This window comes from Antechinus flavipes, chromosome 4 (assembly GCF_016432865.1).
Source record: "Antechinus flavipes isolate AdamAnt ecotype Samford, QLD, Australia chromosome 4, AdamAnt_v2, whole genome shotgun sequence".
Classification (NCBI taxonomy): domain Eukaryota; kingdom Metazoa; phylum Chordata; class Mammalia; order Dasyuromorphia; family Dasyuridae; genus Antechinus; species Antechinus flavipes.
This window is the reverse complement of record NC_067401.1, coordinates 332,081,883-332,106,830: the sequence shown is the minus strand read 5'-3', so window position 1 is coordinate 332,106,830 and position 24,948 is coordinate 332,081,883. Positions and strand designations below refer to the sequence as shown.

Genomic DNA, 24,948 nt, shown 5'->3' with positions numbered 1-24,948 from the left:
CAGACAACCAAACCAAAAAAATCAAAAACATATAATTATAAAGTAAGAGACCAGAATAAAAAGTATTGTGATTCTTTGCAACCCCTAAAACAGAAGTTTCAGTTATGGTTTTGGATAAGGCACCTACAAATATATCTATTCCTTAGAAATACATAGTAGGAAGTAATATAATATACAATGAAACAATATAAATATTAAATATATATTGCTTAATGACATAACAACTACTAAAGGCAATAATTTTTGTGATTTAAAAAATTTTTAAACTGCTCATTTAGATGGTGATATATTTAAGAAAAAGATACATATGAAAAAGCAGACCATACATAAATACACACACACCCCAATCATCATCATCATCAACATCATCAACTCCATCTTTGCACTGTTCTTTTTCCTATTCTTGCAAGATCTAACTCCTATCTCACAAAATCCTCCTTTTCCTTCAAGACAAAGCTCAAGCACCACCTTCTGCATGGAGCATGTCTATAGATGTTACATATTGAATATTTTTCAATTAACTAGTCAGCTATACTGATTTTTTTTCTCCTCTGAAAATATCTTGTCATATAGAATGATTCCCTAGGTAGAGGTAGGGGGAGGGCTATTTAAGTTAACAATAATTACATAAGAAATAAAAAATATCAATAAAATTAATAAAACCATTTTAAAAGAAATTAAAGTCAGAGAGGGAGATATAACACAGAGAAAGTGGTGGTAAGGAATAACAAAATGCAAAAAGAAAAAAAAAATATATATATACATATATATATTTATACATTGTTACTCCTTTAAACAGTGATGGACTTGAAGGGCACCTAGTCCTATTGACTAGTCACAGTATCAGCCATGTTACCCAGTGATCTCTGAAAACAGATATAACTCTGCGGGATGTGAGCTTTACCAGGGATACCAGCATGACAAGAAAAAGGAAAAGACATTAAGGCTTTTGAAAGCCAGAGTAATGTGTTGTTTCCCATTGCCTACCTATATATTTCTCTACTAGAGTATTTAATGTGTGTCCATAGTTTGTGGAGATTGCAATCTCAAAAAATACCACTGCTCTAAGCATATTGTGACTTCTGTCCAATATCAAGTTAAGCACATTAAATTTAACGTGAGGTACAAAGAATCTTGAGTCATTTACTCCTTGAGACCCAACCTGGGAACATGAGTTGAAGAGTGTAATCAAGAAGGGAAAGTATATTACATCCACTGTTCTCACAAACAGAGATGCCTTCTATGAGACAAATATGATCTTCATGCTTGGATATGATTAAGCTGTTAAAGCAACATATTTCACATTTATAAGAGGAAGAATTTCTTTCAAGGATCTAATCATGGTTTACTTTCTTATTTGCACAAATTCTTGTTTACCTACAAAGATAGACAACAGAAAATAATTTAAAGAAGAAAAAATATTTGCAAATAATTTGAGTAATTTGTATATTTGGTAAGTGTACTAATCAAATGCCTCAAAAATCATAACAAATATAAAATGCAGCAATTTTTTAAACCAAAAAGATAAAAGTGTGTTGTACTTTAATACTATTATGACTCACATGATAGAGGAAAGTATTTTGATAGCTATATGGATTTGTAGTTGTTTCTGACTAGCTTTTAGAAAATAAGTTAATCAAGCTATAAAGTATGAAATACAAAATTTGATCCCCCAGTTTAATTATCTTTTCTTCATTGGGTGTCTCTTTTTCCTCCTTTCAGTAAGATAAAAAATAATGATGACCAAAAAAATCTGCTTTATGAGAATCTATAAATATTAAATTGATGAAAATATCTTCAGGATCACATATACAGAATGCTGTACTGTTTAAAAACAACTATGGAAAAACAGAGTGGAATACTTGGGGAAACTACTGGTATTCAAAATACCAGTAAAAATGAACCCTAAAATAGTCAATGTGGTAAATTTAATTGCTTCTCATATGTATGTATGCATTTTGCATGAGAGTTAAATCTTTAGTCATGTTAATATTTTCTTATACTTTACTATCCATAAAAAAGATAATTTTAGTTAAATGCTTTAGCAAATTACAGATTAACAGTACTTACAAAAAAAAAAAAAAAAAAAAAAAAAAAAACCACCCAACCAGAACACCACTTAGGTTATCTTCAGATTGAATAGACTTGTCAAAGGTGATATTTTAAACTTAAATTTGCAGAGAACAAAATTAGTTTACTTTTTATTAGAAACCACCCACATTATAGAATTCTTTTTTTCTTTTTCTTTTTCTTTCTTTCTTTTTTTTTTTTTTTGGCAAGTAATTGGGGTTAAGTGACTTGCCCAGGATGGCTAGTAAGTATTAAGTGTCTGAAGACAGATTTCAACTCAGATTCGGTATTCTATTCACTTTCCTATCTAGGTGCCCCATATGTATTAGAATTAGAGAATTTTATAGATGCCTAAATTTTTAATTCATTTTAAGGTGAAAGGAAGCATGCCTTAAAAAAGAACTATCAGGAACAGAGAGATGAGTTTCAGTAATATTGATTAATTTCTTTACTGTCTAATCTTACATCACTTAAATCTTAAAATCAGAAGGGACATCTAGACCAACTGGGGGAGTAAGGATCCAGCTTTTGCTTATCAAATGAAGAGAAACCCACTACTACTCACAAGATGGTCATTTCACTGTTGATTAGCTTTATTTCAGAATGAGTTCTGTTAGAAAATTGCTCTTTATGTAAAGATTGCATTTTACTTTTTTCAACTTCCAACTATTGTACCTGTTTTTGACCCATGAGACCAATAGAAACAAAGATGACCTCTCTTCCATACAACAAACCTTCATATACTTGAAGACAAATAAATATTGTGTCCTTGGCTTCTCTTTTTCAAGTCAAACACTCTCAGCTCCTTCAAACCATTCTCTTATGGAATCAACTTCAGCATCCTCTTTTCCTTTTTTTTGGATGCTCCCCAGTTTATGAATGTCCTTCTTAAAATGTGGTGGGAGAACTCACCAGGGTAGAGCATAACTTGTACTGCTATTTATTTCTTGAGGAATCTGATTAATTCTATAATTTTGTTTCATTTTGATTACTTGGAAGAATATTTTAAAATTTAAATTTAAGTTAAATATTTATAAAATAATCAAATAATTGAGATTTTTCTGATATGAGGAAATTCCCTCAACCAAAACACAGGGTGGCACCTTCTCTGTAATATATAGCACTAGAGAGTTGCTTAAATATTGAAGTTAAAAAACTTGGCCAGAATGACAAAGCCAGCACCATCCATTGTACTATGCTATCTCTTGTAAAATATATATGTGTGTATGCGTGCGTGTGTGTGTGTGTGTGTGTGTGTGTGTGTGTGTGTGTGTGTATGTGTATGTATTAACTTTCCAAATTTGTCCCTAACTTCTTTACTTAAGTTTTTTTTTTTTTTTTTTTAAATTTAAAGATGATTTAAGGTGAGGTAGAATTTTAAAAAAAGAGATTTATAGAAAACTATGAAGAATGTAAACATTCAGATTTAGTAGACAGGCTTAGCCATTAGAAGGCAGTAAGTACAATAATGAGATTAAATTCAGGCCTGTGACAGAAAAAGAGCATTTTCCTAAGTACAAATGAAGGTGTGTTGTATAACATAGAGAGACTGGAATCAAGGTTGGCAGTCTAATCTAATTCAGCACTCCTGTAGTTCTTATTACCACCACACTGAAAAAACCCAAATTCATGTTCATTTTCTTAGATGGAAGTTAAACCACTTTATTGAACTGTTAGGTGAAAGATGGATGAACCTTAAATATATTTTACTTAAAAAGAAAATAGCAAAAGCTCAAAGTATTTCTAAGAATGTCGAAAGAAAGGAAAAATAGTTTTGCAAACATCGAAAAAAATCAAGCAAAACAATTATTAAAAACATCTAATTAAGTTATTATAAAATTCAATTTTTCTATAGCAGTCCCAGTACAGAAGATGACAATGACTTCTAGTATTATTATTCTCTGCTAGGCTCCACTAGGTAGCATAGCCATAAAACTTACAACCCCACATCTCACAGGTGAAATTATGATAGAGGAGGGCAGCATCTGCCATCTAGATGGGACAGTAATGTAGTAACTGTAAAATCCAATATTAGTAGTTTTCTTGGACTTTTGCCTTAGCTGGTGCTGTCTAAAGTTCACTGGGGAGTCATTCTGCAGAGCACTGTCTGAATGAGATAGAGTCTAAGGAGTTCATATTATATACTGTGTGGGCTTCTGTTCCCTTTGTGTGTGTGTGTGTGTATGTATTAATCAAAATTTATTAAGAGGCACCAAATCTCTCAGATATCATAAGGAAGGAGAGAAAAAGAAGAAAGGGAAAAGAGAGGGAAAAAAAAAAGAAACAAAATAAACACGGACTGACAGATACCCAGAGCTTTTCTGTGTGTGTTTATAGAGGAGATGAGTCTTATACTTCCTTCATTCACTATGAAGAAATAATAGGGATTCTGGAAAGAGGATTTTTTAAAAATGCTAATAAAGAGAATAAAAAAACATTATTATGATGTCTTTAAAAATAATCTAACACTAGTTTTAATTTTTTTAATAAAAAGAAAAGTTTATAAATTTTAATTTTACATTTATTATTTATTTTTTCATTAATTTTTATAATCTCTAGGTTGAATTTCAATTGCTTCAGAGAACAATTCTATAAGGAAAACACACATGAATAAGAGCTCAATATATTAATTTTGCTTAATGACTAAGCAACAATTAATCTGTGAACTAAAAGAGGGTTAAACACACACATATGTGGTTGTATGTTTCTGTGTTTTTAGCTGAATAAATATAGATAAGCAAACTTTGATTTGCTTTTCCAAATAGGAGGAAAGCAATCTGATTTATAATCTAAAATAAGAAAGACCTAGACTGGGAAATTCTAGAATAATCCATTTAAAAGTTCAGGGCAATTAGTACTCACAGGTAGACAGTATTCCACCATTGGGTAATGCAATTTGTGACCCTTTGTCGTTCGACCCGAAAAGAAGCAACTCTGACACAAATCATAGTTGAAATGCTTTAGACTTCGATACCTGGATATGGGGGAGAGGGGGAAAGAGAAAAAAAGAGTTAAATTCATTGGTGCATATATCTCTAATAAGTACCCTTTGATTGGCAACATATTTCAGCATGGTATGGTCATTTACACAAGAAATACCATTTCTCAAAATCACCATGGCAAATTTCAGAGGCAATTGCTGACAAGAGTAAGACTCTTGTATTGACCTAATTAGCTACTCATTAGAAAAAAGGGAACACTGAATATTTTAGGGTAATTAATGAAAACATTTTCTGGAAATGGTTAGATATAAAGGTTGAAACACTTGAGAACAAGATAGGACACTAGTTTTCATGTGTTCAAATAAGTTATTCAAGGAGCCAATGTCTGCATGCTATCAACATTTTGTAGGATTCTGAAAATGAAGACAAAATGGGCAAAGTAAAGACAGGTTTATAAGGCTGCATGATAGGCTGCATGAACAGAAGGAATATGGTAGCATGTTTTACTGGAAAAGAATTCTTGTCAAGCTACCTAGGCTGTTCAAATTTTACCTCTGATAGTATCTTTGTGATCTTGGACAATTCCATTAATTCCCTAGCTTAAAGGAGCACATTTATAAATAGAAGGTATTTTATGAGATACCCTTCAAGGTCCATTGATGGTCTACATCTATCAGCTATTTGGAATAGTTTTTTTTTTTTTCTTTTTTCAAAATATATGACAATTGGAAATTACAATAACTGGATTGAATTCTGTAAAAAGGAGAAAAAATATTCAGGTGAAGAAAAGTCTGAAGGCTTAATTCCAAGATATAATTGCAGAGAAAGAATGCTTTTAAATCTTTGGCATGTAATTGACACTCAATGCTTATTCTTTCAATTGGACAGAGATGCTGTAACAAATTTTTATTGTTCTTAAAGGAAAGTCACTTCTAAGAACATTTTGTGAGTTTAGTAAGTTCATACCATAATTGTGATCCCATCTTCAGTACAATTTTTTTTAAATAAATAACAGAAGCAATAAGATGAACATCAGAAAAATAGAAACAAAGCTAAATAAGAATAATATTGGATTCTTTTAGGAATATAAAAGTTCTATCAAGAGAAAGCAATTATCTGCTATTTTAGATTGTTAAATGTTGTTTGTTCTTCATTCCTAAAGAAGACTAAGACATCAGGAAGGCAATACCATGACATACAAGTGAATTAAATTTAAGTGAAGGAGAGCTGTGCAAGGTCACCTGCCTCACTTTCTCCTCTAGAGCCATCTGGGTCTTTTTAAAAAGCTAAGGTCCTTACCAGGTCTCAGTTTTGATTAAATCAAAACCCAATAGATGATTAAGGCTAGTTAAGAAATGAGGCAGAGAATGGCCTCTTTTACCTACTCAAAAGAAAAAAAAATTAGTCTGGGAAGAGAAGCTCTCAGGGTCTCTAGCCAAAACAGAAGCAATTGTTTTTACATTCATTTCAAGCCAATCAGAGTCCAAACAATGGACCAACAGTGGTTTGATCTTAGATCCTGGGCAAATCAAAGAGAGCCAGAGTGATTTGGGTTTAAGATAGCGTCCTAACCTAGATTTCAGAGCTCAAAATTTATATTCATCTAGTCAGAGGACCAGAAAGTAAGGGTAGGATGAAAAGGCTCAAAGAAAGGCTGAAACTGAAAGAGACTGATTACCTGAAAGCTTAACCTACATTTATTTACAATACTTCTTGATTTCTCATATCATCTTATTAAATAAAATGCTAATAGTATCTATACCATAATTTACTTTAAAATAATTTGTTTTATTTTTAACAAAACAATTTGTATATATTATGTTCCTAGAAAATATAGTTAATAAATAATCTTACATTCCCTTAAACTGATATTTGAATTGACTGATGTAACCAATCAACCCAAGAGGGACTAGAACATTGATGGAATTATTCCTGTGGCAAGCAAAAAGGGCACTGATAGGGATAAGTTTAACCTTATAGCCTTCCTATGTCCTGTCAGAAATCTGAATCATGTCCCTGAGGTTAAATGTGCTTTATAAATCTGTCTATAGTTCACACTATCTTTGCTGAAACCCTCTTTGGGATTATAGCCCATCACAGCACCTGGCTCATGGTGTCTTCCTCTCTCCCACTATGCTTCATGGTGTGTTTCTCCCTTTTATAGATAACTAACTATATGTTCTCTTAACTCTATTTCATATTTACCATTTCCAGTATCTATTGTATTTCTTCATTTTATGTTATTGTACCTGTAACCCCTTCGAAATAAATCAACTTTTTGCCAAAATGAATGGCCATTGTGAATTCTTCATTTGACCCAAACCCATTTGGTGCTTACATCGATCTCCTAAACCATATTATTTGTGCCTAACCCAATAAATACATCAAAACTATTTCTATATCAAGGGAAACCTTTTATCATATATTTCAATTGAGCCTACTTAACCATTTGTAAATGCCATCAAGTTGACCCTCTTTCATTTCTTATTAAAATTTTTTTTAAATATTTCATTTATGTATTGGATATAATGTATATTGATATAAAAGAGGGAATATACAATAAACACAGTTGATTTCAAAGTTTATTACAAAATTTATCTTTTATGATAATGTATAGTGGAGCCTTTAATGGCTCTAGTGATACTTGGCAAAAAATAGTTTCCAAACCAAGAAATTAACTTGAAGAATACTTCATTTTAGGTACATTTGTTGAGATTTAATATGTAAGCTTGATAAGGTAAATAAGAGCACTGGTCTTAGATATCTAGGTGGTCTAGAAGGGGCAGTTGATAGAAGAAAGCTAAAGAATTTAAGTGGGCCTTTACATCAGTGGACCCTAATTAAATTAGCATAGTTACTCCAGGAGGAAAGCAAGAAAGGGTCATTAACAGTATGATCTTGTCCTTAAGTGGGCCTTTGTAACAATGGGTCTTTGCTAAATTACTTGTATTGACAAAATTATCATGACCTCATAGTTCCTATCAGAAGATCTAACTATAAATGTCAACCCTGAAGATTATTTTTCTCCTAAAAAAGAACCTACTGGTACCCCACTTCTTTGCTAACTCCTTTCTGAGAATTTATCCTACCAGTCAATGGCATAATGACTTGTTAAATTCTTTTAGGGTTAGTCACCTACTAGGTATCACAAGGGCAAGTTCATTACAAACTTAGTCAGGCTTAGGCTTAGGAATTTAGCCTATGGGGTTTTCTTCCTTATGGCATCTTCCCCCTTGTTAATGAAGAATTCTGCTAGGGAATTTAATCAGCATCTTTCCCCTACTTAACTCCTAAACTCCCTTTTGGAACCTGGCTCCAGTCAATGGCATAATAATAAAAGCTTTGTCTCTTGATATGGAAATATCCTAAGTCTATAAAGTCTTTTGATACACCTCAAGATACTCAGGCTGAGAAATTCCAATATATTTCTGGAGGTTCAACTCTATACTTCAACATTTGGTGGCCCATATGGGGAGAATCCTGGAACCCAAATATATTCTAGGATTCATCACTTCTGCATCCCATATTCCAAAAGGAAGATATATATATATACACACACACATACATACAGTGTGTGTATGTGGGTAAGTGGATATGTACACACATGCATACATACATGTATACATACAAATGTAAATACACATTAAATTTTAGATGAGCATTGGCTTTTATGGAATGGAATATAACATTCTTAACAACATCTAAAAGGACCATTAACTTTGAAGTGTTTTTAGGATTCAAACTATATTTTGGAGCACTGGAATATTTTCTATTTATCTGCAATGGAAAGGGAAACGAGCTGGTAATATATATTGAGTCGCATCAGGAAAGCAATTTTGGCCAATGTCAAAAGATATTACTAGCTTATCTCAAAGGCTATTGGATAAAATAATCCTTTTTGAAACCCTCCCCTCAAGAAAACATTCCAAACTAGTGTCTTCCTCACAAAAAAACCCTTTATATTTATTTTGTATATCTCTATAAATATATGTTATTTCTAATTACTAATCTGGGTGCTTGAAGATGCATGCATGAAATTTTGAGTGGCACTATTAAAAATTTTTATGCAATTTTTATGTTTCTAAATTAAATTTGCAAATGTTTACCATTAACCTCCTTGAATGGCAAGTGGAAAAATCTGAATAAGCTTCTTAGAATAATCTCTCTGACCAATGACATCTCTGATGAATATATATCTTGGAAGGGGATTTATGAAAAGGTCACTGGAGCAAGCAATAAGCAATCAGGGTCAAAACCAGGACAAATGAAGATAAATTTGCTTTGGGCAAATATTGGGATGTTCAATCAAGATGATGGACATAAAACACTTTTCAAACATTAAAGCTCTACATAAATGTTAGTTATAATAATCATAATTAGCTTATAGTCATTTGTAATTAGAGAAGCTAGGTGGCTTCATGGATAGAATGTCACTCCTGAAGTCAAGATTTCACATGTGCCCTCAGACACTTATAATATAAGGAAGTCACATAACCCTACCGGCCTCCACTTCCTCATCTATAAAATGAGCTGGACAAGAAAATGCAAATACCTTCAAAATCTTTGTTAAGACAACCTCAAATAGGATCACAAAAAGTCAGATGTAACTGGAAAAACCAACAGCAACTGAATAACAGTAGTCGCTAAGCCTCTGTTTTGATAATAACTTCATTTCATCAAGAAATGTTTATGGAGGAATACAGGTGTTATATTGGTAAATGTTTAATTATCTAGCTCTTAGGAGGAAAATACATATAGATGCATACTTTTAAGTATCATTAATATTTTCCTAAGACTAGACAGTCAACAAAATAATAAATCAAACAATGGTTTTAAATTACCAATTTATGAAGTATAAATATTTATGTCAAAAACTTAACAATCAGTATTCCTTAGTTAAAGTTGGTTCCACAACATGTCTGTTTTTTTGTATTTGTTTTTTGTTTTGTTTTGTTTTTTAATTAGGGGAGGGAATTTGAAAGGGAGGAGGAGAAAATAATGATTCTTGGTAAACTATCTACATTTAATGATATAGTTTAACAGTGTATAACAAGAAATTAAGGATCACTTATTTCTTTAAAGTAAAGTTTCAAGAGAAGATAAATACATGATTTTAGTACTTCTTCAGTTTGTAGTGATAAGTTACTTCTTGTTCTGTGGGAATAAACCTAAAGTTGTGAGTCTCAAAAAAATAGAAAATACCTGAGCTTCTCTGTATTTTTGACAGTCTAGTGAATCCTGGGAAGGGCTATTGTTGTTGTTTTTTTTTTTCCCCCTGTCAGTCATGGAGTAATCATGCATGAATGCTTTTGTAACCTATTGAAAGGTCATGGATTACAAAGTGATACCACAATATAGCTTTCTGCAGAAATACTTAAAACTGCTAAGTCTGAGTATGGTTAAGGAATGAATGCCAGAGTGAGAAAGAAGGCAAAGTGCCATAACAACAGGGAAGGAATATGATGAGACCCCAGATCTAGACCAGGAATGTTCTCTTACCTGAAGCCAACGATGGGACATTCTTTACAGATGTTGCACTTCGCCTGATGTTTTGCAGTCTCTGCAGCTGCTACTCGATGTAAAACTGGCAGCCATACCATAGACTGTGGCTCCAGACACATCCAATCTATAAAATCTTTAACATTTATCTCTGGTTTATTGTGATTCTGTTAAAAAAAAAAAAAAACACAAACACAAGAATTTTTTTAAATGAAGAATTTAAATGAAAGCAGAGATAAACACTTAACATTTGTATCCAATTGTATTCCAGAATTGGAATTTTGCACATTTGGAGGCTATCAACAAAGGGAAGCTTAGTGACCCAAGACAAAAATCATTTAATTTTTTTCCATCTCAATTCCTAACGGATGAGCTAGGAGGCCAGGATTCATGATTACTAAGGTGTTCTTTCTGCTGAAATTTTACATTTTTGTAACTAGAAAAAACAGAAGATTATATAGAATAAGAAGAAAGTATTTATCCTTTAGGATTAATTTTCAAACTTTTCAAAAGTATCATAAAATTATTGCTAAAGCACTGGTCCAATCATATCACCCAGATATTCAAGGAATTCCAGTGGCTTTCTATCATGTCTATGATCAAATAAAAAATTCTGTTTGGCATTCAAAGTCCTAATAACCCCACCTCCTAACCTCCATTTTTTGAGTCTTCTTATACATTTCTTCACTTCTTCTTACACCATACCCATATATCCTTTGAAACAGTGACACTGGCCCCTTTGTTTTTCCAAGATACAACCCCATCTATCTACCGTTACCACTTCCCGTATCTGAAATTATCTAATTCCTAATTTTTCCTTTGTAACCTTTGTTTCCTGTACTTCATGCCTTTCCCCAGGCCTGAGTTTAAATCTCACCTTGTTCATTCCCCTTTAATTATCATCCCTTTTTTCGTTTGTACATGTGTATTTACTTATTATTCTCCTCCAATATACTTTCTTTCCCTCCCCCTCACTCCCACTCCAGGAAATGAGTACCACCTTTCTTTGTATCCTCCACACTTAGCACAGTGCCTAGAACATAACAGGCACTTAACAAATGTTTATTACGTGATTGATGATTGCTTTTCAGTCTCCTGATATATATACAACTTGAATGATCTTTCTAAGATCATTAAATATCTATTAAAAATGACCAAAATCCTCAACCAATTTTGGAGGTCAATATTTAAACTATATTTGGCTATCTTCTCTTCAAATGAAATTTGAAATTTATTTTTCCTAAAGAAAAGTATTCCTACTTTTTCATTAAATGCTCAAAAACAGTATGAAGTTGGAATGGAGGCTGCATAAAATTTTGCTTCTTCAAATTTATTTTGTAAAAACTTCTAAAGGACAAAATGACATTCTATAAAACGTGTTAGGTCTCTGTCCTTGATATGAAATAATATCTAAATGGGCATGATTAAATTTTGATTACTTTATTCTCTTGTGGCTGAGAATTCACACAGGTTCCCTGTGTGTGAAAACAAATCCTAGCGGCACAATTTTAAAAGATGGTAATTGCAAGGTTTTGCAAATTTGCAATTTCTTCTCTCTTTCCTAAATGAAATTGATAAAAAAAAAAAATTGGGGGGTTGACTGTAACATTTTTCAGCTCAAAGAGAAAGTTTATGCAAATTCATTCTTTACCCATCTTCCCCCTCCCAATGAATAAGTCATACATACATTTTTATTTCTTTGATAAACATATTATTTTTAAAGATACTATTTGAGGGGCAGGTAGGTAGTGCAGTAGATAGAGCACCAGCTCTGAAGTCAGGAGGTCCTGAGTTAAAATCTGGAAACAGACACTTAATACTTCCTAGCAGTGTGATCCTGGGCAAGTCATTTAACCCTAATTGCCAAAAATAAAAAAAAGAAAGAGGGAGGGAGGGAAGGAGAAAGAGAGGGAGAGAGTGAGAGAGGGAGGAAGGAGATTAAGAAAGGAAGTAAGGAATCTATATATGGGAACAGCTATGTGGCTCAGTGGAAAGTGCACCAGCCCTGAAATCAGAAAGACCTAAATTCTAGCTGTGTGACTCTGGGCAAGTCAGTTAATCCCAATTGCCTCAGCAAAATAAATAAATAAATAAATACATTTTAAAAGTATGTACATACACACAAACACACATATATACAATAACACTAATATTTAAAGGTGCTACTTGTCCTTGATTAAATACTACATGCAACATAAATGGCTCTCCTAATTTTGAACTAAGTTTTTGCAGAATAAAATTTCATAGTGGTATACTTATGTCACTATAGGGCTAGATTTATTCAAATTCTATTTGTGCCACTTACTAGCTCTGTCATTTCCTTGCTCTTTCTATATCAATTGTAAGACCTTAGGACAAACTCTTCTATGGGCCTCAGGGTCCTGAGGGGATTAGACTAAATAAGCTCCAGGCTCTCCTGTGACTCTATATATTTAATTCTCTTTCTGTTATTTAACGTTCTTTGATCAAATACATATCAAGACAAAATGATACTTTGACAGTGATTCAATTTTTTATTTACAAAATGCTTTTACTTTGAAAAGCTCAGAGCATGTTACATTCAAATAGATCACTGTTATTCTCACAGCATTCTTATAAGTAAAGTACATTTGTCCACTAAAGAAAAGCATATTGTGTCCCAGTAAAGCCTTGGTAACAGAACCCAAAGTATGAAACAGGATGTCAAGTTTCAGTTTTATAGAGAAGCCAGAAACTAGAACAAGATCTGGGAAATGAGGAAATATAGGTGATTGGGGTGATGAGTACAGACTAATCTCTAGATGTTTAGGAGAAAAAAGAGAGAGAGAGAGAGAGAGAGAGAATTAAAGCCAGAAGGAACAGAAAATTAATGGGAATGTTTTGGTGGGAAGACTTTCTTGTTCTTACCTGTTGGAAGCAGCTTCTAACACTAGGTTCAATATTACTACCACCAAAAGCTGCTATTTCTCCAAGTTGACGAGGGATCTGGATGACATCATGAAGCAAAAGACCTAGTTGCCTCTGGTCACACATCTCTGTAGGACCTGCCACCTCTTTAAAGAGATCTGGAACAGAGAAAAAGATCGGTTTTGTTTCAATCTTCTTAAGAGTTCTTGTTTCGCTCTCTTTCGCTATACACACACACACACACACACACACACACAAACACATGGTATGTGTATATAAACACATAAAATTGTACATACATATGTACACACACACAAACATGAAACCATAAAAATTGCTGTGCTTTATATCATAATCCAACGTTAAGACACTAAAACATTTCAAAAAGGAAAAAATTAGGGAAGTCAATTCACGAACTCTAAAGTTCTTCAATAATGTATAGTCCACAAATATTGAAAGGTACCTGACCATCAACTAATTGGCTAAACTGTACCTAATTTGCAGAAAATTAGACTATGTCTGCCAATCATAATTATAAGCTTATCCCTAAATAAAAAAAAAATCTTTCAATGTGACACATTATGAGTCTGTGACCTAGTTTTATGAACTCGATATGTGTTTACCTTCCTATTCAGAGACAATGTGTCAAAACAAATTTTCTTCTGCAACCTGTCAGGAAGAGAGATTCTGGATAGTAAACATTTAAATTTTGACAGATCTGTTTTTATTTAAAATGCCAAATACATTGCTTGGAAACACATCGCCTGTATTCTATCACAAACCCTATAAGAACTATAATTAAACTTTTTTTTGTTTTGTTTTGTTTTGTTTTGTTTTCTGAGTTAACTTTCTAAGCTTTTCAGTCTTCCATTGTTTTAGGACCTACTATCATTCTTTCTATAGAAGGAAATACATCTGTACAGATCTCAAAGACAAATTGCTAACAATTTGTGTAAACCCTTAATTCTTAAGTTCTTTCTAATCATAGAAAGAAAAACTATAAGCTAACAGCTTTTTAATTATCTTGGCTCAACAGCAATTAATAAGCCTTCTTCTCTGTAGTTTTGGCAGCATAATTTCTTTTCACGACAATGCAACAATTCAGATGTAAAATTGTTTACCTTATTTCCAAATAAGTAAAGCAAAAGCAGTTAAACAAGTTACTTTTTTTGAGTGGGGAGGAATTTTTAAAAAATCATTTAATGAAGGAAATAAATTATTTCTACAAACTAATTTTTAAACATAAGAACACAAATATAAATGTTCTCCATGTGAAGCTAAGTAGACAAAATGATACTGCTTATTTGCTTATATAATCTCAAGATATCCCCAAACAATGCTAGGAGAAATCTTATTTTGTTATACATCTGAATGTCAGTTTAACATGCAGCACTCTTGATGAAAAGCAGGGTAATGATGGATTTAATATTGTCAAAATTCTACTCTCAAAGTAACTGAGCCAAGTGCAGATATATTGACACAGTAATTACAATGAAATATGGCTTTAATTATAAGGATACACAGAGAAAGGAAATTCAATTAAGATAAATTTAATTTTCATCATCATTTGTTCAAATATATTTGATTAGAACATTTTTTTTAATTTAATGACTACTATAATAAAAATGTTTTCCATGTAATTTTGGATCTGATACTATTTTATAAATATTTTATGCCACTACTTTTCACATGCAAAAAGACCCATCTTTTTAACAGTAATATTCAACTGGTAGTGTTGTATATGGCTGTGTGTCGTGGAATATGACAGTGAAAAATTAAAGAGCATCACAGAGTTTATAGAAAGTTACATAATGAATATGAACAGTTACAACTATATATAATGAAGAAATGAAGCAAAGAATATTATTGGGTAAATGTTTGATTGAAAAATATGTCAAATAGTCATGTGTCAAGAACTGTGGAGATAACCAGTTATAGTTCACATATTACAGTGCTATCCTTACAAATAAAAGAAAGGAGATAAAGCTTCCCCAAATTTTAGGTATACATTCTATGGAAAAAAATAATGGGAATAAACGGATAAGAGTTGCATGAATAGGTAGATAGGGGAGCAAGAGGGAGTAGGAAAGCTCAACACTGATGAAAACTGACCCCTTTCAGTTAACCAGAAACTTACCATTAAGTCCACAAAGCAATTCCATTCCCCAGCCCCAAATAAATGAATTTGTTATAGAAAAGCAACCATTACCATCACATATATGTCATACAATTATAAAATATCAGTTTGCCACATCAGTGGGAAAAGGAAATGGCTTATGATACAGAAAGAAAAAAAAATTAAAATTCTCTTTATCTTCCTAATTTTCTAAGCATTTTGATACAATTTGATACATCAATATAAGCAGGGCCTTAATTAAAGTCCTACTCCAGAAGAAAAAAAGTGATCTCAGTTCCATGGAAGGAAAACAGCATGCTATTACTACCACTAGGTCTTAAGAGATCTTGCATATGAGTCTAGGAATGCACTATATTTTTTATCTTTTGAGGAAAAGACTAAGAGAAGGCCAGCAATAAATTCTTCAGTCAGAGCAACCCTTGAAGACCACACATCAGGTTACAGATGAGGCTCTTGAGCAGATACTACTACTACTCACATTCTCAAAATTTCATTTGCTCAATTATTGGTAACTTGGGGGAATAGTAGAAGATGACATTGAAAGTTTTGATTTAGTTCACTGTTTTTTTTTTTTTCCTCTTTTAGGAATCTAAAAATACATTTACATTATGGAATACTTTCTTCTGAAATGTGAAAAACTTCATCTTGCCTATAAAAATCAAAATAAATCAAAGTACCAACTTCTTAGCATGGATGTAATTGAAAGTGTTCAAAAAAGCAAACACAAATTAACTGGTTTTGGAACTCTGCATACCTATTCAATTTGGGGTTAATGTCATCATGGAAGGTGTTTTGAGCAAAAAATATCAAGGAATACAGAATAAATAACTTAATGGTGGACAGGGTTCATTACATCGAGAGGTAGAAAGTGCCAGTGCTACCCTAGATTCTTACTAGTTGTATGACTCATTAGAAGTCACTAAACTTTTTTCAAATTCAGTTTCTTCCTATTTAAAATTAGGAAATGAATAGCTCCTATCTAACAGGAAAAAACCAAGGTTTCAGCACTGTGCCTGGCATGACACATTCAAATAATTCTTTGAATCAATTAAAAAACATGAAGGAGCAAAGGATAAAGGATGAAATAAAATTTTATTTTATTGATTTTTAATAACAGAAAAGGGAATAGTAGAAAATCTGGAAAAGAAGTCTAGGGACTTGAAAAGAAGTAGGTGCTGAGGTAGATAAGGTACAGAGAATAAAGATAGCGATTTTCATCCTATCAAGGAGTGATTCTGAATGAGAGCAATCAGAAGAGTAGGCAACAGACATTTACAAAGCCTTCTTCTAGGTAGTGGGCTTTGGGCTAAGCTCCGGAAATAGAAAGAAAGGCAAAAATAAGTCTCTGCTTTCAAGGAGCTCACAGACTGATTGGGGAAACAACATAAGAACAACTATATACAAATGAGCAGGTAAAGGAAATACTGGAAATCTTTAAAAGAGGGAAGGCATTCGAATTCAGAGATTAAGGTAAGGTTTTCTGGAGAAGATGGGATTTTATTTACAACTTGAAGGAAGAAATGGAAGGCAGCAGCAGAGGAGAGAAAAAATTTCAAACACAGGAAGCAACCAGTGAAACGACTGATAATATAAAATATCTTAAGTGAAAAACAAACAAACAAACAAACAAACAAAAAAACCTATGAGTCCAGTGTCATGTACTATAGAATATTTCAGGATATAGGTGAGGTGAGGAGGATAAAATGTAAGAAAATTAGAAAGATAGGAAGGAAAGAGATGATCAAGGCCTCTGAATGCCAAACAGAGGTTATTCTATTTGATTCTGAAGATGATGGGGGCCATTGGAATTTAGTAAAGGCATTTTGGCAGGCAGAATGACTAGTAGGGTATTGAATAGTTCGGGTGATACAATGAGGTGGTAACATTTAGCTTACTATTTACCTTATCCATTACTTAGATAAAAACGCATCCTGCTCATGAAAACAATTTTTGCTTAGAAAAATGCTTCAAAAAATAAAACTTTTGTGGAAAATTTTGCTTGGTTCACTTGGTCTATCAAAAAGATTCTTAACCTTTTTATCTTGCTATCGGCTTTTCATTTCACACAAATCCTTAATCCCATTTTTATGGACCTTCCTGGCTGTCAAGTTATCTAAGAAAGCAACTGCCTTCTTTTAAACCCCAAACTCAAAATCAAATGAACTCAGAATTTTTCAAATACATACACATATCCCAAACTTAATTATACTTCAGGTCATTTTTTCTTTTTAAAATGACATTTTATACCCTTCTCTCTAAAAAGACTTTCATTATTAGAAAACAAATGGCCATGATGTGAATAAAGGATGCCTTCTAAGAGAAAACTGCTTAAATTTGCATAGGATAAGAATCTTACTTACATCTGTATTTTTCTTCCAGGCGTCCTTTGGAGAGAGACATTAATCCAATCTTTAGGGATTGTACTCTGATTTTTCCAGTTCGGCCCCTAAAATCAGAAGATTTACAATATGCTAGATATAAATAAGTCAGTGAACAGCAGACTCATTTTTCTCTAAATAACTTATTTTCTTGAAAAATAAGTATTTGAAAAAAACAGCAATGAGGATAAATCCTCTTTTACTCATTTGTATAGTTTCTTTATATTTCATCATAACTTCTGAAAGCTGGAATTAAATCCTGTTCCTTCATGTTAGATTTTGGCAATGTGATTTGCTCATAAGGTCCACAAGAGCACAGAAACCACATTACATAGAATTAGGAAAGAAGCATGAAATAGAAACCAATTTCTGATTGTCTTTTACCTTATTCTAAAAGAGTTTATTGCTTATGTACACAGGAATATAAACATTCAAATGAGAAAAGTTGAAGCCCATATTGAAAAAGCCTACTGTTAAAACCATATATCAATGGCTCATGGTGGTGATGTAGAGATATTGTGGATATGTGAAAGTTATGTTCCAAAATAAAAACAATAGCAGGCCCTATTAAAGACTCTCTAATGGTGATAATGTATTTGTCATGGCAGAGAGATATACCTTGCCTACTTAAATTAGGAGCTTCATCTCAGGTTGTCTGTAGGATGAAAGGTTGAAAGTCATCATCAAGTTCTGTTCATAGAAATTCTCAAAGGGTATCTGACAAGTTATAAAGTGGTACTGACCTATACTAGCATATCAAAGACACATTCATACAAGGAAATTACAGGTACTTGTATTTAGAGTGTTGAAGAAGCACCTTTGTAGACTTAATAATGTCATTATGGCATTTAAAATGCCGAGGAAAAAAAGGCTAATTACTTACTGGTTAGATATTTGTTACTTAAAGGGTTTAGTTAAAGACATTGACCAGGAAAGGAATTATCCCCCAAAAGGTCAAAAGCCTCCTAAACACTTAAACCACATAATGACTTCACTCTTCATCATTGCCAAGACAATCTATTCATGTTACTATTGCCATATAATCTGGATGTTGGATAATCTGGTATGAAATTCTGACTGAAGAGATATCTCTCAAAATTTGAATATAAAAAACATTTCTAAATCCACATTGGGAAAAGGTTTCATGCTATGCTGATGACATACCTTCCCTAATATACTTAGAGGACTAGGATAACATTTATATCTATGTCTTAATTAAAATATAGTTTTTAGAAATATTTATCCCCCTCTTTAATAAATAAATATAATTTCATTATATAAGTTATTTGAAGATATAATATGCATTTTCCAAAGTCTTAAATTTTTAGTATCCTAAATAGCACATCAAGTCCAAAATATGGGAATTTTATAAAATAAGAGTTCTTTGTTTTAAAATTATGTAAACTCATATGAATTTTTTCATTCAACCAATGCTGAATAACCACTCCTTGCACAAGGATAGATACAAAGTCATTTATCTTCAATATCACTTAGTAATCACTATGTCAAAGAGCCACAATGTGTTAAATGCTGAGGATACAAAAAAAAAAAAAAAAAAAAAAAAAAAAAAAAAAAAAAAAGGCAGGGGGAAGGGGGAAAAGGAGGTAGCTTCAGTTCTCAAGGAACTCAGTTTAGCAAGGTATGGGAGATAGCATATAAGTGATTAGGGGTGCAAGGCACAACAATTAATTAAGGGATTTTGTTGAAGATGGGACTTTAGTTGAGACATAAAGCCAGGAAAGCCAGGAAATCCAAAAGGCAGAGATAGGAGGGAGAATCATAGAAATACTCAATGAAGAGACAGTGGAAATGCCATATCAGGAAGGACTGTCCCTAATGAGTATCAGCAAGGAAGCTATTGGATCACAAAGTATGCTAGGGGTATGAGGGGAGAGAGAGGAAAAGAAAGAGTTGTTTTTTGGAGTCTTTACTACTCTTTTGTTATTATTTTTATTTACTATTTCATTTTCCAATTACATGTAAAGATAGTTTTCAACATTCATTTTGGTAAGATTTTACGTTTCAATTTTTTTTCTCTCTCTCAACTTCCCTTACCTCTCTTCCCATGATAGTAAGATAACTGATATAGGTTATACATGTACAATCATTTAAAATATAATTAGATATTAGTTATGTTATGAAAGAAAAATCAGAATAAAAGGGAAAAACCACAAGAAACAAACAAGATGTGAAAAAATGCTTCAATCTGCATTCAGTTTCCATTTTTCTCTCTCTGGATGATGATGGCATTTTCCATTCCAAGTCTATTAAAATTGTCTTGGATCAATATATTGCTGAGAAGAACAGGTCTATCATAACAATCTTGCTATTACTGTGTACAATGTTCTACAGGTTCTGTTCACTTCACTCTGCATCAATTAATCTAAGTCTTTCCAGGTTTTTCTGAAGCTCATCATTTCTTACAAAACAATAATATTACATTACATTCATATAACCATAATTTAATCATTCCCCAATTGATGAGCATCCCCACAATGTCCAATTCCTTATCACCACAAAAATAACTGGTACAAATATTTTTGCACATGTGACAAAAAGAACTGCTACAAATATTTTTGCCTGTGTGAGCCCTTTCCCCTTTTTTATGATCTCTTTGAGGTACAGACCCAGTAGTGACACTGCTACATCAATTGGTATTTTAGCCTTTTGGGCATAATTTCAAACTGGTCTCAAGAATGGCTGCCTCAGTTCACAACTCCACCAATAATGCATTAACTACTCTTTTATTATTTCTCTTTTAAAAAATTTAACACTTTATTTTTTCCCAATTACATATAAATATAATTTTCAACATTTTAAAAACTGAAAGCAGGGAGATGGTGGTGTAAACGTGTGGGAAATCTGGAAAGGAAAGAAGGGACCAGGCTATGAAGGGCTTTTGCCAAAGAGAAGATTTTATATTTGATGCTAAAGTGACAGGTACCCAATGGAGTTGAATAGAGGGAAGGAGGGGGGCAGAAGAAGAAATAAATAAGTGACACTGTCTAACTTGATATTCTCTACCACTTGCCATGCTCTATACATAAAGATAAATGCTTGTTAAGTTGAATTCAGTGAGACAGTTGCCATTCCTAACATCTTGAATATGTATTTTTGAGGAAACAGAGTTATACAACTAAAATAAACCTGTTTAGGAATTTATGAAATTAAAAGGTTTAAGTTTCATAAAGTACTCTATGAAAATGAGCTAAAAAAAAATTTCAAATCTAAAGTGAATACACATCAAAACTATTGAGCATCTGTTGTGCTCCCAGAATCCAAAATTTGATAACTAATAGCTGAAGTAATGCTGTTACAAACTATTCTTCATTTTGAAGTATAAGCCAAATATTCTAAGTACTGAACCTTTGCTGAAATATTTGTTTCAAACTAGCTCCCCCAAATTGGGTATTAGTAATTGTATCACCATTAAAGGTGTCTTAACTCTTATTTAAAATATTGATTCTCACTTCTCCTCAAGGAAAACTATCAATGGAGAACGTGATAGCATCAAGGGCAAGGTAATTCAAGCAGGAAAAATAATTCAAAACAAACTGTGACCTACTGATAACTTTTCAAGAAAGAAGCTAAAAATCATTGTTGACTTTCCCTGAAGACTATGGTTTAATATGTTGCCAATGAAGGAAAAAGCTAACACAACAAACTTGGAAATCTTCATTCATTCAACCAATAAATACTTGCTAAAAGTCTACTGTATGTTTGAAATTATTGTTAGCACTACAATGATTTTAAAAGATACAGAAAACAAAATTAACAAAATAGATAAGGCAATATTTTAAGTTCTGCTGACTAAATAACTTTATAGGTATTTACTAGTTTAAATAATTTTTCACAATTATCTATTAGTTTAAATTATCTGAGAAGAAATTTTTATTTTTAAAATTGAAATTACATCTTCCCCCAAATTGTGAAGATTTCATGTTAAAATAAGCTGAATTTTTCAACTAGCACTTAAATAATGATTTAAACAGTTTTAATTTTAGTAGATCATTCTCCAAAGGACATATTTTTTTAAAACAAAAAGCAACTTTGAGCCAGAGAAGACAGACTTAGGATAGAAATTTGATGAGAGGATGGGTTATTCATTAAATATATTATTCATGGATTAATTCAACATTACTCAGAATAACATAATTCAGAGGTATCCTTTAAAGCTTGAAAATATATCAAAGAATATACTGTTTCATGTAGAGGTTAGTAAAGGCAGAATGATGTAAAGGCAAAACACCAGTGAACTGAAATGAGGGCTAAGAAACCAGAGACTAGATCCAACTCTGCCACTAACTTATGAGCCCTTGGCTTTTTGATAAATAGCATTTATATAAGGCATTTTAGGGTTTGGAAAGCACTTTGTGTGTGGCATCTCATTTCTAAAAATTTTTATTTACTTAATTTTAACCTATGGAAGAAAAAAACCATTTCTATTAGAAAGTATAATTTTAATTATTTCTGTAATTATGTAACTGTAAATCTATGATATACAACTTGATATTCTTAAATATATAACAAAGCCACTGTGAAAATTTCTTTTCCTTACTCCCCCCCCCTTGAAATGGGTGCCATTAGAATACAAATATGTCTATTTATGCATATATACACATATATACACATATAAATCTATACATATTTCTATGTCCTTTCTCTGGATGCAAACAGCATCTTGTATAGTTATACTTATTAGCTTATTTTAAAATTCACTTTCCCCATTTGAAGATTTTTTGGGTTTTTTAAAGTTCTAAAATTATATGATCTGTACACAAAATGTATCAAAAATTATGCTAAAGGGTAGTATGAACTGAAAGTACAAATAACTTTTGGATGGGTTTCCAACTTTATTGATTATCTGAGCATGAAGAAACCTCCGAGATTACTTAATGCAATACTTTCATTATAAAGAGGAGGAAAATGAGGTCCAAAGAGGTAGAAGCATGCTTAAGTAAATTTCATAATATATAGTTTTTTTCAAAAGAAATCATGGAAGGCTGCTGTCAAAAATAAACTTATGATTTCTCAAAATATTACTTTGGTATAGATCAGGTATAAACTAGATAAGCTCATTATGCTTTTCTTAGATTCTTATGACAATAGGAGGGTTATATAAATCCTGTTTGCCATGGCTAATAAACTCATTATTTCAAAAATATCATTGACGAATATAAAACAATATCTGAATAACACCTTCCTCAAAAATAAATTTTTAAGAAGAAAAGTATCCAAATTAATTTCCAGAAAACAAAGCATGTGTGCTTCTCCTGCTCTGCTTCTTCTCCATTCCATACCGGTACTGCAACCACAGACGCCAAAGTAATGATTCTTTCTTTCTCACCTACTTAAATAAGGTATTCATGAAGATTGCTAAAGTACCCACCCTTCTACTGATACTTAAAACTTGAAAACATAGATTTTTGTTTGAAAAAAATATTCAAGAACTTTTAAAGCAAAGGGCAAAATAACTGTAAGAGAACACTAAAAGTATTCTTTATCAAAACGAACAGAATCCAAGTTGTATAAGAGAAAATGAAACTAAATTTTAAAATGATTCAAAAGTATTTGGTAGAAAAAGAGTAAATTTATTATTCTTAATGGTAACTGATAATGCTATTTGTTATAACCATGTCAATGATAAAAAACATTCAAGAAGCAACTGCTGCTTATTTATCAAAATACTATGAATTCTACTCATGTTTCTCTAGAATGTAAAGTAAAACAACTCTGAGGTACCAGTTTACACCTATTAGAGTAGCTAATGTGACAAAAAAGGAAAATGTTTATGTTGAAGATGTGAGAAAACTGAGATAGCAATGCACTGCTGGTGGAGTTACTGGGAACTGATGATGTCCATGCTGGAAAGCAATTTGGAACTATGCCCAAAGGGCTATCCAACTGTGCAAAACCTTTGATCTATCAATATAGTGACTAGGTCTATATCTCAAAAACATACAAAAAAAAAAAAAAGAAAAGGACTTATTCCTGCAAAAAATATTAATAGTAGCTCTTTTCATGGTGGCTAAGAATTAGAAATCAAAGAATATTTGCCATTTGAGGAATGGCTAAACAACCTATGAAATATGATTATGATGAATATTATTGTGCTGTATGAATATGATTTCAGAAAAACCTGGGACTTAAATGCAGGAGAAAGCCATATACAATAACATTAATACTATTTGATGAAGAATTGTGAATAACAGCTATTATCAACAATACAATGATCCAAGATAATTCCAAAGGACTAATGATGAAGCATACTATCCCACCTTCAGAGAAAGAATGGATTTTTATAAAATACAAACTGAAGCTTGCTATTTTTCCACTTTTTTAATTTTTTGAAATTTGTCTTCTTACACAAAATGACTAAGAAGGAAGTATTTTACATAATTGTCTATGTATAACCTATATCTGATTGCTTATCATCTCAGGGAGACGTGGGGGAAGATATAGAATTTAGAACTCAAATTTTAGAATTAAAATGTTAAAAAAAATTTTTTTTAAAGATGTTTTTCTAGAAACTAAAAAGTTTCTTTAAAATGACAAGGATTTCAGCTGAATTGCAGGTAGAACAAGTAACATCACCATCTCTAATTTTCTTGAAATACTATTGTATCAATTTTATTTTCTAAACGAGTATTTCTCAATTACCTAGCTGTCTTATAGAATTAAGGGGGAAAAGACTGATAAGCATACAACTAATCAATAGAAGGAATTTTTTCAGCTTGAGAAAAAGCAACAGTCAAAAGAATCAAACTTCATCTTTGCATACTTTAACCCCCTACCAGAAAAATGAATAATTCCTAACGTGTCAAAAATGTCAGCCCACAGCAGGCCTTTTCAGTATTGATTGTTTTACTAATGCATTGTCTTAATTCAAAAAGGAATAAAAATATCTTTAGATGAGTGCTACTGTGAGCCAGAAAGAAGATTTTAATGGTAACCAGTATCAGCTAAATTAAATCTCTGGTAATGAGATAAACCTTTTCAAAACTGGATTCATTACCAGAACCATTATGCACATATA

At 32.1% G+C, this 24,948-nt stretch overlaps 1 protein-coding gene across 3 annotated transcripts in view; it reads right to left on the bottom strand.

Moving 5' to 3' along the window:
* The window catches only part of UTRN (utrophin), a 559,804-nt gene that overhangs the window by 54,552 nt on the left and 480,304 nt on the right, over positions 1 to 24,948 (bottom strand). For all 3 annotated transcript variants that reach the window (XM_051997902.1, XM_051997900.1, XM_051997901.1), the window contains 4 exons: positions 17,895 to 17,980; positions 13,398 to 13,555; positions 10,512 to 10,678; positions 4,933 to 5,044 (listed from right to left, as the gene is read on the bottom strand). In XM_051997902.1, coding sequence (XP_051853862.1) covers positions 4,933 to 5,044; positions 10,512 to 10,678; positions 13,398 to 13,555; positions 17,895 to 17,980 — 523 coding nt within the window. The remainder of the gene's footprint in view (positions 1 to 4,932; positions 5,045 to 10,511; positions 10,679 to 13,397; positions 13,556 to 17,894; positions 17,981 to 24,948) is intronic.